The following is a 12,297-nucleotide window of genomic DNA, read 5'->3' as shown; positions in this document are numbered from 1 at the left end:
ACAGTTTGAATCTTTTGCATTAGATGCTTTGCTACATTGCTGTTGCTATTTTGTCTTTTTGTAGTGAGATTGATTCTCAATACCCTTCAAGAAAACAAAGAAGTGACTGATTTCAGCCAAGAAAATTAATTCTATAATAAAATTAATTTTTTCCATGAAAGTCAATATTTTTCTTGCTCCTTTCAATTTAAAATATGTATTGATACTTTCACTCCTATATCAACTACAGAATGAGATATTTATTTTTAGTGGCTTTACAAACATTGATAGTCAAACTATGTCAAATAAAATGACAGGAATGAAGCTAACAATGAAATTATCTGTTAATAATGTCATGCTCACAATTATTCAACATATCAGAATGAAACTGATTTTAAATTTATTTTTACTGAATTTTATTAAACCATATATCCCTTCAAAGTCTACAAAATTAGTTTCATATACCTTAACTGTGACAAGATTTGATATGCTTCTTAGTGGTAAGGCTGTTTGATTCCTCCCTTAGAAGGATGGCTAAACTGTCACTGCGTTAATTGGTTTGTCAACTTGTGCTTATATTTTGAGTTATACAGTAGACTGAATTGTTTCTTATCTGACAATGATTAATGCGCATGTCTCATAATACGTCACACATTCTTTACTTTCCTTCTGATCTTCCGTTCGCCTGCCAAGAAGGTGGGCAACATAGCTCTTGCCAAAATGTAAGATTTAGATAGCAAGTTTTGTATTATTATTTTCTTTTATATTAAAAGTTTTTTATTAGAATATGTTTTTCGGGTTTTATTTTTCTGCTTATTCAGAAATATGCTGCTTGGAAAGCCGACGGTCCACACCTCATTAGTTCAGTGTGGAATTTCCCCTGACATAAACAAATTGTGGGAGTATTCTTTGATGTCCAGAATAATAACATAATTTAAAAATAAAACTGATATAGAATTCAATTTTAACTGGAAACCATTCTGTATTATGACTTAATGCATGGATTTGTACTTCACTCAAAATTAGGTTTTTTCTATGTAAGAAATCTATATTTCAACTTCAAGGGATGTTCCAATTAAAATAGATTCTCAGTATTGATTTGGTTTATTACAGCTTATAATATCAGTCAGTTATTTGTACTAAATTAACCATGGTTCCTAATGTATATTCTTAGCTTAAAATTTGATAGTGTTTTTACCTTTTAAAATTAGTACAAACATTCTTTGTAATTCCTAAATTTAACAGAATAGCAGAATTAGAAAGGATCGTGGAGATCTTATAGTCCAACCCCTTGTTCAAGCAGGAGATCCTATACCATTTCAAACAAATGGTTGCCCAATCTCTCCTTAAAACTTATATTGTTGGAGCACCCACAACTTCTGGAGACAAGCTATTTCATAATTAATTATTCTGTCAGGAAAATTCTAGGTTGGTTCGCTACTTGATTAGTTTCCATCCATTGCTTCTTGTCCTGCCTTCAGGTGCTATGGAGAATAGGCCGACCCCCTCCTTAAATATTGGAACACTGTTTTTTTTATTGGCTGATTTCTTCAGTGTACAACTGTCCAAAACAGTAAAATTAGGAAAATAGGTAATATTACATCTAATGCATGAAAATGTGTACCACCCAAAGTCATCAAAAAAATTGGACAAACTTAAAACTTTCAATTGAAAAACATTTTTAAACAATTACTAAGTTTAAAAATCTATTTCTAAATTGAAACATCTCTAAAACATTGTGAAGTGTGGCTGTGATGTTGAGTTAAAATTACTTGATTGATTGAATTATTGATTGATTGATAGAGAAAGCTTGATATTACTGAATTAGAAATGGGAGCCTGTGAGTTCTAATCTTCCCTTAAAGGCGTGTTAAATCACTCTTACCTAGTCAAATTTACGTCATAGGGTTGAGGTTGTGGGGCGTTTTACTCCCTTTTAATCATCTATGTTACATCAGATGCAGATACCTTTGTAAAGAAATATGGTATTTTTAATGTATTGATGTTTAATTTGTACATACAGTATATAAAAGTGGATTAATTTAAAACTTAAATGGTTTATTGACCAATATCTTTTTTCAGTGGGTAAGACTTGCTTTAATCATATTTTATAATCCTTTGGAAGTCATAGGAATGTCATAATGTTTTTAAAACCATTAACCTTTTTAGTTAAATAAATCATTCTGGGATTTTTTGTAGATTGACCGGAAGCTGCAAGAACTTCAGGAAGTCTATCAAAAAATCAAAGAGGAAAATGATATTCTTACTACGCAATACCAAATGTTAATAAGTGAAGAAAATTTTTTTCGTTCTGAAAGAGACAAACTAGCAGCAGAGTACGTTAATCCGTCAATTTATTTTTAATTCCATAATACTTAAAATTATAATCCAATTTTTAGGTGCTTTGGAGTAAACAGCACACATCTCAATTGCATGATAACCTAAATAGGATCTCACCAAAGTACAAGGAGTGTTATTTTTTAAAAAAACTTGTATGTCTGAAGTTATCGAAAATATTTTAGCATAATTATTTTAGAACACTTCATATATCCATCTTGTTCAAGGAAAAAAAACCTTTGATCAAATTATCCAGGGTTAGCCATTCTATGCCTTATATTAAGTGAGTCAGTAATTCAACCTAAGCAAACACTCCTACTTTCTATTAGGAAACATATATATCCTATAATTGCCCTGTTTCCACAAAAATAAGACCTCCCAGGATAATAAGCCCAACCAGGCTTTTGAGCGCATGCGCTAAAATAAGCCCTCCCCCTAAAATAAGCCATCCCTGAAAATATTTAAATGCCTGTGCAGCTGGTCCCTGCCATTTCCTGGGGGGAGGGGGGACATGCCCCATGCACCCCACATGCACCTGCCATCCACGCAGAATGGCGCCACAGAGGCTGCTCCTGCGACCCTAGCTCCTGCGCCCCTTCTCTTAGTGGTGGCCGCAAAAAGAGCGGCAGACCCAATGATGGTAGGGCTGGCAAGAGTGCCAAAAATAAGGCCAAGTGCTTATTTAGGGGGGTCAAAAGAAAATAAGACCATGTCTTATTTTGGGGAAAACATGGTGTAATCTTATTGTTATATTTTGATAATTTTTATAATTTCAAAATGTTTTAATCTTAAATTAATTGTGATTTTAATGTTAATTTTAGAGTTAGATAATTAATTGATACAGAACATTTCTGTACCCAGCAATCTAAAATTAATAGGGTTATCGGTGCATGTAACATAGATGTTTGTGCGGGTAAGATTATCAACTTTGCTGTTAAGCAAAACCAAGCATTTAATAGTGAGTGCCATACCATGTGCACTAATCAAACAGGGAGCAAAAAAGTAGGTGCAGTCAGGCACAACATGTAGACAATAAACATAGGTTCCATCAAAATGGACTCAAATGTTTATACACCAATACACAAAGTATGAGGAATAAACAGGGTGAATTAGAAATTCAAGTAAATGAGGGCAGATATGATATTATTGCAATTATGGAAACTTAGTGGGATGAAACCCACAAATGGAACATTCAGCTAGAGGGATTTAAATTATTTAAAAGAAATAGACCCAATAAAAGAGGAGGTGGAGTGCACTATATGTAAGAAATAACGACATCTCTACAGAAATAGAGCACAACAATGATGAAAATTATCTTGAATGCATTTGGGTCAATATTAAAGGGGGAGAAAATGACATTACCATAGGTGTATACTACAGGCCACCCAACCAAACAGAGGAAATAGCTGAATTTTTTGGCTAATCAGCTAACTAAGGTATTTAGGAAGCACATCACAATAGTAATGGGGGATTTTAACTACCCTGACATCCAACAGGTTTCTAACAAACCTAGCAGACAACTTTGTTTCCCAAAAACTAGAGAACAAGGGGATCAGCCATATTGGGCTTAATTCTCACTAACAGAGATGAAATGATGGTGGTGTTGAAACTACAGGAACATTGGGGGCAAGTGATATGCAGTATTGGAATTCAACATTATGCAAGCACAAGCAATAGAACAAAGTCAAACTAGAGTATTAGGCTTTAAGAGAGCTAATTTCAATAAACTTAGAGAGAGCTTGGGAAGGATTCCATGGATGAGAATCCTCAAGGGGAAAATAACTCAAGAAGCTTGGGAAAAGTTGAAAAGTGTGATTGTAAAAAAAATCCTAGTCTAGCACAATACCAATGAAGAAGAAAAATAACAGCTGTCAAAAGAAACCAGCATGACTGCATAAAGAACTCTCTGACAAATAGAAAGACAAAAAGGACAAGTATAAAAAGTGGAAAGAGGGGCATATAACTAAGGCAGAATGTCAGCAAATAGCCCAAGCCTGCAAAAATGAAGTGAGGAAAGCTAAGGGTCACAATGAACAAAGGCTTGCGACAAAAGTGATAAATTAACAAAAGAAGCTTCTTCCAACATGTTAAAAACAAGAAAAAAGTAAAGGAAACAATAGGTCCATTGCTGGGAGAAAGTGACCAGAAGGTGACAAGCAACGGAGAAAGCAGAACAACTTAACTCGTTTTTTTCTATCTGTCTTTACATAAAGGGGAAAAAAACAGTCTAACCTATCAAAAACAGCAGCACAAAAATCAGATTACAAGTTAAACACAAGTTAAAATAGGGAAGAAAATGGTAAGTGAGTACCTGTCTACCCTAGGCGAGTTCAAATCACCAGGACCAGATGGATTACACCCCAAGGTTCTGAAGGAACTGGCAGATGAGATCTCAGAATCACTGAATTATATATCTTTCAAATATCCTGGAGCACCGGAGAACTGCCAGAGGACTGGAAAAGAGCTGATATAGTTCCCATCTTCAAAAGAGGGAAAAAAAATAGATCCAGGAAACTACAGACTCATCAGCCAGACCTCAATACCAGGGAAGATTCTGGAAAAGATAATCAAGCAACGAATCAGCGAACATCTAGAAGCAAACAAAGTAATAACCAAACGCCAACATAGGTTTGTCAAAAACAGGTCATGCTAGAATAATCTTATTGCATTCTTTGACAAAGTGACAAAATTAGTGGACCAGAAGAATGCTGTTGATATAATTTACTTGGACTTCAGTAAGGCATTTGATAAAGCGGGGATAGGCGTCGGTGATCCCCGCAGCCTGGAACAGTTGATAGGAGATATTCCAGGAGCAACTGCCAATCAGCTGCTCGTGTTAAATCAGGCTGTGCTGAAGCTGACGACACTGTTTGCTGCTTGCTGCAAGGAGGCAAATTGCTGGGAGGCAGAGGCAGATTTTTTTTCTTGTTTTCCTCCCCAAAATCTAGGTGCGTCTTATACTTCAGAGCGTCTTATAGTCTGAAAAATATGGTAAATTCTGTTGCCATTGCTAACTATACTTAGCATTCAACCAGCGACAGTATTTTGTTAATGTTGGATGATCCCCAAAAGCTAAGAGTCAAACCTGGTTAATATTTGACAGGATACTCAAGAAATTCCAGGTCTGTAAGCTAAATTGGAATGCCAAAGGACATCCTGGGTGGAAGCCAGTGGCAAGCTACTTTCATATAGTAATATAGAAGATACTTGGATTATCCCATGTGATTATGGGCAATCTTTACCGTTTAAATAGTTTTAACATGGAAATTGATTCCCAAAAGAAAACTCTGTTCTTCTCCATAATATTTTTTTTCAAAATGGGCTGCTGGTAATTCCAAGTTAATGTGTTCTAACTGTTGAATATTGCTAATCAGACTGTTAGTTAAAGATGGCCCTGAAGGCAGAGTTGTTGAGTCCGAACAGCAATAATTGTCTCCAGTAGCAACTGGTAGTACTACTGCTAAATGATTTCATCTGAGTCCTTCTTCCATGTAATAATACCGTATTTTTCCGAGTATAAGACACACACCTTTTTCCCTCAAAAAAGAGGCTGAAAATCTGGGTGCGTCTTATACACTGAATACAGCATTTTTTGCATTCTGAAACCCCGCCCCCTTCACCAAAATGACAGTGCATAGCCTTATGGAGGCTTTCAGAGAGCTCCTGGGGGCTGGGGAGGGCAGAAATGAGATTTTTAAAGATTTTTATTGGAATCATTCTTTTCTTAATCTCAGTTTTTATCTATATATTGGAAAGCTACCCTAGAAAAGTACATTTTTCATGATTGGCTAGCCATTTGTTTAATAAAATGTAGACATTAAAAAAATTATATATGTGTTTGTGTGTGTTATAAATATTTAATTAAGTCTCACTTTTTCAAATAGATTTGAAAAGTTATCCAATTGGCTCACAGAAAAGCTGGACTATGTGGCAAAGCGTGTGATAGAAACAAAAAGTACACAGGAAGAGCTAGATGACATGCAGGAGATATATGAGTAAGTTATTTCATATTTACAAAATATCTTGCTGAAAAGTGATTTTCTATATCAGGTTTTGATAACAATCTTTAAAGCGCTCCATGGCTTAGGACCTAGTTACTTGCGGGATCGTATTCTGCCCCATACATCCCTGCGACCAATCCGCTCGCACAGAGAGGGCCTCCTCCAGGTGCCGTCCACCAGACAGTGTCGAGGGGCGGCGCCTAGGAGTAGAGCCTTCTCTGTGGCGGGCCCAGCCCTGTGGAATGACCTCCCCCTGGATATTAGGAATACCTCTGACCTCCGCTCCTTTCGTGTAAAGCTCAAGACCCACCTTTTTCAAGTTGCTGGCCTGGCTCAACTTTGATCCAACTATATCGCTCCTGACGGGTTTTTTATTTGGGGTATTTTAATTGCATTCAATTTATTTAGGGGTTTTTAAACATTGTGTTTTTACTTGTTTTTATCTATCAGTTCACCTCCTCCTTGTATATGTCGTATATATGTCTTGGTATATGTTTTGTTATATGTATGTCGATATATTTATTTCCTATGTTTTGTTGTACGCCGCCCCGAGTCCTTCGGGAGAGGGTGCGGCTAAGAAATAAATATTTATTATTATTATTATTATTATTATTATTATTATTATTATTATTATTATTATTATTATATCTAATTAAGCTTCTGTGAATCAGAAATGTAACAAGAACTGATATACTGTAACTAAGGGGAAAGATTTGCAAATCAAGTTGTTATAAAACTAGATGAAAATTCGGGCAAAAGCATAATTTAGTTTCATGTAGGTGAAATAAATGTTTAGTTTACAAGATTGTGTGCAAGGGGTTCCAGATAAAATATAAATTCTTCTTTTACTTGAAATCAGGAAATATACATTTGATTCTTAATTGCTTTTTTTTTTAATTTGCTGCTTGGTTGTAAACATGAAAAATGCAAAACAACACTGTATGATATCGCACATATTGCATCATTATATATTGCTGCAGATAAAATGAGATTTCAACCTTTTTGTTGAAAAATAAAGATACTATACATTCCATCCATCTATCTAAGGATCCAACTTTGGATATCTCATTGCTACCAGTTAATGAACAGTTGCATTTACCATGAAGGACTGTAGTCAGACAGCTGACAAATTAGGCAGACAGCAGTGACGTGCGGTGAGGTTTATGGCTGGTGAGGCTGGTGACGTCATCAAATTATCATCATGAAGGGAGGACTGTGACAACTTTCTCACTCTGTGTGTGTGTCTCTCTGTCTGTCTGTCTGTCTGTCTCTGCCTCTCCCCCCCCTCTCTCTGGGCAGCGTGACGTGATTAAGGCCGTTCTGCTCCTCCTTTGCGCTTCTTGCCCACGGGCACGTGCTGCCTTCTCTCTGATAGAGCCCATCCGCGGGGTGAGGGATCCCCCTCGCGTTCCTCATCTTCCCGGATGGGCTCCGGACCAGCGGAGCCGCTTCCTCCTTTTTAACCAGGCGGCTATCAGAGAGAAGAGGGCAGCACGTGCCCGTGGGCTTGTACAGCAGCCGAATCCTCGCCTCCTGTTCTTCGGCTGCTGCACAAGCCCAAGGGCCCGTGCTGCCTGGTGCTTGCTGAATCCAGCGTGGCTTCAGAGAAAGAAGGCGTGCGAGAAAGTCCCCCCCCCCCTGCCTGAACGTTTGAATAAAGGAGGCTGCAGGCTCCTTTGTCCTCGGCTATGCGATCTCCTTTTGTTCTCTGCTGCCCGAACGAGTGAATGAGGCAGAGGGAGAATAAAAGGAGATCGCGTCGGGCGGGGGGAGTGAGCCAAGCATTGAAAAGATGGATTTCTCCACCCCAATTGAAACGAGGCGGCTGTCAAAGCAAGGGGCCGCCCTGCCGCCCCGTGTTTTGCTGGGCAAGTCTGGGGAGGTGCTTTGGCTGGCAGCCAGGCCACGCCACGCAAGCTACTTCCGCCCTGCCGCCCCGTGCTTTGCTGGGCAAGTCTGGGGAGGTGCTTTGCTGGCAGCCAGGCCACGCCACGCAAGGTACTTCCGCCCTGCCGCCCCGTGCTTTGCTGGGCAAGTCTGGGGAGGTGCTTTGCTGGCAGCCAGGCCACGCCACGCAAGCTACTGCCGCCCTGCCGCCCCGTGCTTTGCTGGGCAAGTCTGGGGAGGTGCTTTGCTGGCAGCCAGGCCACGCCACGCAAGCTACTGCCGTCCTGCCGCCCCGTGCTTTGCTGGGCAAGTCTGGGGAGGTGCTTTGCTGGCAGTCAGGCCACGCCACGCAAGCTACTGCCGCCCTGCTGCCCCGTGCTTTGCTGGGCAAGCAAAATACCCCAGGATCACGGTGGCGGGGACAGCAACTCCTTCCACTGCGCTGCGGAGAAGAGCCACAGGAAGGAGGGGAATGGGCCCATGTGTACAGGAGGCAGCCCTTCATGATTCAATTTCAATTTTCAATTTATTAGCACTTATAGACCGCCCCCTCTCCCGAAAGGGACTCGGGGCGGTGTACAGTCCATGTCAAAGAACAAAATTAAAACAATTAAAATTACTAAATGGACAATATATATATACAAATATAAAATAAATGGATAAGAGGAGGATAAAAAATGTGCAGGACTGTATTGCTAATAAATAATTAAAATAAACAGACATTAAAATCCCAATACCCAATAAAATTAAGTTTACAGAATAATCCCCTTAAAAACCAGTAAAAATATAAATGCCAGGAGATAGGCGTTGAAATTATGCCAGGCCAGCCAGTCGGAACAGGTGAGTCTTTAATTTCTGCCGGAAGGAGCGGAAGTCAGTGGTGGTTCTAATGTCGGGGGGGAGGTCATTCCAGAGGGTTGGGCCCATCACAGAGAAGGCCCTACTCCTTGGCGTCGCCCGCTGGCATTGCCTAGCGGACGGCACCAGGAGAAGCCCCTCCCTGTGAGAGCGAATTGGCCGCTGGGATGTATGTGGGAGGACGCGATCCCGCAGGTAACTGGGCCCTATGCCATGGAGCGCTTTAAAGATGGTGGTCAAAACCTTGAAACGCACCCGAAAGATGGCTCAGGAAGGAGGGGAATGGGACCACGTGTGCAGGAGGCTCCTCAGCGCCAGCCTCAGATCAGCGCAGCCGTGGTCCCCTTCATGTTGGCTCAGGAAGGAGGGGAATGGCACCATGTGTGCAAGGGAAGGGGACTGCGGCTCGCGCTGATCTGAGGCTGGACTCTAGAAAGAGTGCAGAGAAGAGCAACAAAGAAGATTAGGGGACTGGAGGCTAAAACATATGAAGAACAGTTGCAGGAACTGGGTATGTCTAGTTTAATGAAAAAAAGGACTAGGGGAGACATGATAGCAGTGTTCCAATATCTCAGGGGTTGCCACAAAGAAGAGGGATTCAAACTATTCTCCAAGGCACCTGAGGGCAGAACAAGAAGCAATGGGTGGAAACTAATCAAGGAGAGAAGCAACTTAGAACTGAGGAGAAATGTCCTGACAGTTAGAACAATTAATCAGTGGAATAACTTGCCTCCAGAAGTTGTGAATGCCCCAACACTGGAAGTCTTTAAGAAGATGTTGGATAGCCATTTGTCTGAAATAGGGTTTCCTGCCTAGGCAGGGGGTTGGACTAGAAGACCTCCAAGGTCCCTTCCAACTCTGCTATTGTATTGTACTGTCTTCTTTTTTCATACACACAAACATGCACACATATCCACAAACATGTTCTCCTAACTTTATCCCCAGTTTTCATTATCCCCAGTTTTTTCATGTCACATATCCTTCCAGTTGGGTCCCATACATAACTATTTCTCCATGCCAGGAGAACCATTCTAAATACTGAATAGATTAGTAGGTATTATGATCTCTGGTGGTAATACCCGGCCTAGTACCTATTTGGTCATTCATTTAACTTGAAGATTTTTGAAGAAATTATAAAACTTACATAATTAACTTTAATAATTAAATTAACCTTATTGGCCATTTCCCCCCAGAACATATAAAACAAGAGTCACTTTCTAAGTGAGATGGGTGGCCCCTAATTTTGATATATAAATAAACTAAAATGGTGTAAAACAATACAGAGATACATATGGCTTCTTAAATGTAAATATATCTGTTTATATAAGTACTGAATTTATTAAGGAGGGTTGATTTGGCTTAGTTTGATCTCTGTTTATTTATTCATTTAATCTGTTTTTTTTTAAATTTTCAATGTCTTGTTGATCACACTATATTGTAAAACTTAAAAAATATACTTCTTGTTTCAGCACTACACATAATGCCTATGCAAGAGAACTGGCAATTTTAGAAGCAACATTGAAAAAAGAAAGTGATAAAAGGTACAATATTGTGTGAAAATTGTTATGAAGTAAAAGTAAAATTGGGGTCAATTGCCAGTATGGCGAAAAAAAGCATACATTTGCAATTCCCCGCATATTGCCAAATAAATGCTATTTATATATGTATATATGTACTTACCTACTTACTTTATTTGTATGCTCTCTGTCTTCTGAAAGCTCTGGGCAGCTAACGATCAGAAAGATCACCAAGCAACCTTCCTAGTTAAAAAATAATAAACTGCCAAGTAGAACATGAAGTAAATTGAGCCTGTTTTGTTTCCAATTGTGCACTTCAAAAATGGCTTCTGCAAAACTGAGTGTTTCCAAACAATAATATGAGAGACAGAGTTTATCAAAAACACAAACTGATCTATATTTAAATGGAGGGAATCCTGAGCCATGTCAGCACAATGCCTATACATCCAAGTGTGGCAGAATGTAGGCAAGATAATATTGGTTTGCAAGGTAGCCCTGAACTAGAGATCCTGGCTTGCCTGCAGCAGCATGAGTCTATTTGGGGCGAATGTCTTGGTTGACTGAGTCATAATACATGGTGGAGACTAATATCGTGGGCCTGTCTGTTGATGACCATGAGATATGAAAATTGTGACTTGGTGTGTTAGAAGAGTATAGTGTAAAGAGAATGAAATAAAATACGAATAAAGTTTGTAAAACTAAGAGAAGTGGGTAAAGTGCATAGAACTCAATGAAAGTGGTCAGATCATGTAGAATAGAGTTGATGAATGGAAGTGAAGGTGTAGATTTAGTTATGAATATACAATTAATTTTACACCGTTAAACACCACTTAGTTTACAGTGTATAGTGTACAGTGTACAGTGAAAATACAGGTAGTTCTTGACTTACAATCACAGTTGAGCCCAAAATTTCTGTTGTTAAGCGAGACATTTGTTAAGTGAGTTTTGCCCCATTTTATGGCATTTCTTGCCAAAGTTGTTAAGTGAATCACTGCAGTTGTTAAGTTAATAACACCGTTAAGTGAATCTGGCTCCCCTATTGATTTTGTTGTCAAAAGGTTGCAAAAGGGGACACAGCAATGGTCATAAGTATGAGTCAGTTGCCAAGCATCTGAATTTTGATCACACAAGTTGTAAGTGTGAAAAACAGTCATAAGTCACTTTGTTAGTGCTGTTGTAAATTTGAATGGTCACTAAATGAACTGTAAGTCGAGGACTACCTGTACTACTACTATGCAAGACATACACTGCAAAAATCATATAAAATCCCATATGTGGGCGAGTGGCATAATACAACATCTGAATTTCTGCTCTGTGAGCTTAAGGAAAGGTGGGGTGTATGTACCATTCTGATAGCATTTCTAATACGCTTCTTCCTTCCCTGCGAAAAGAATAATGAAAAAGTTTGCTCACTATTGACCTATTGTTAACATGATGTCACTGTCTCTTTTCATTTATTCAGTGATTATGAATTGTGTTTTCTCCTTTGCTACTAGAGATGTGCTTCAGATCGAACTTGAAAAAATGACAACCTTATATGAAAATTTACTGGAAGCCCATGAACTATTTCTGAATGAGTCAAAGCAAAGCCTTGAAGCTATGAAAAAATCCTACAACAAATTAAAAAAGGAGGTATAGTACCTTATTAGGGTACTGACACCAAATCACACTGTAATATAGATTTTCTACAGATGTGGCATTTTGGAGCCATTTCATTCA

General features: G+C 39.0%; 1 protein-coding gene across 1 annotated transcript in view; it reads left to right on the top strand.

Moving 5' to 3' along the window:
* The window catches only part of CCDC175 (coiled-coil domain containing 175), a 52,142-nt gene that overhangs the window by 22,169 nt on the left and 17,676 nt on the right, over positions 1-12,297 (top strand). Inside the window, exons 9-12 of the mRNA XM_081937134.1 lie at positions 2,178-2,314; positions 6,200-6,310; positions 10,531-10,602; positions 12,075-12,210. Coding sequence (XP_081793260.1) covers positions 2,178-2,314; positions 6,200-6,310; positions 10,531-10,602; positions 12,075-12,210 — 456 coding nt within the window. The remainder of the gene's footprint in view (positions 1-2,177; positions 2,315-6,199; positions 6,311-10,530; positions 10,603-12,074; positions 12,211-12,297) is intronic.

The sequence above is a fragment of the Natrix helvetica genome (genome assembly GCF_964273705.1).
Source record: "Natrix helvetica genome assembly, chromosome: 1".
Taxonomy (NCBI): Eukaryota; Metazoa; Chordata; class Lepidosauria; order Squamata; family Natricidae; genus Natrix; species Natrix helvetica.
This window is presented reverse-complemented; position numbering and strand designations above follow the sequence as displayed.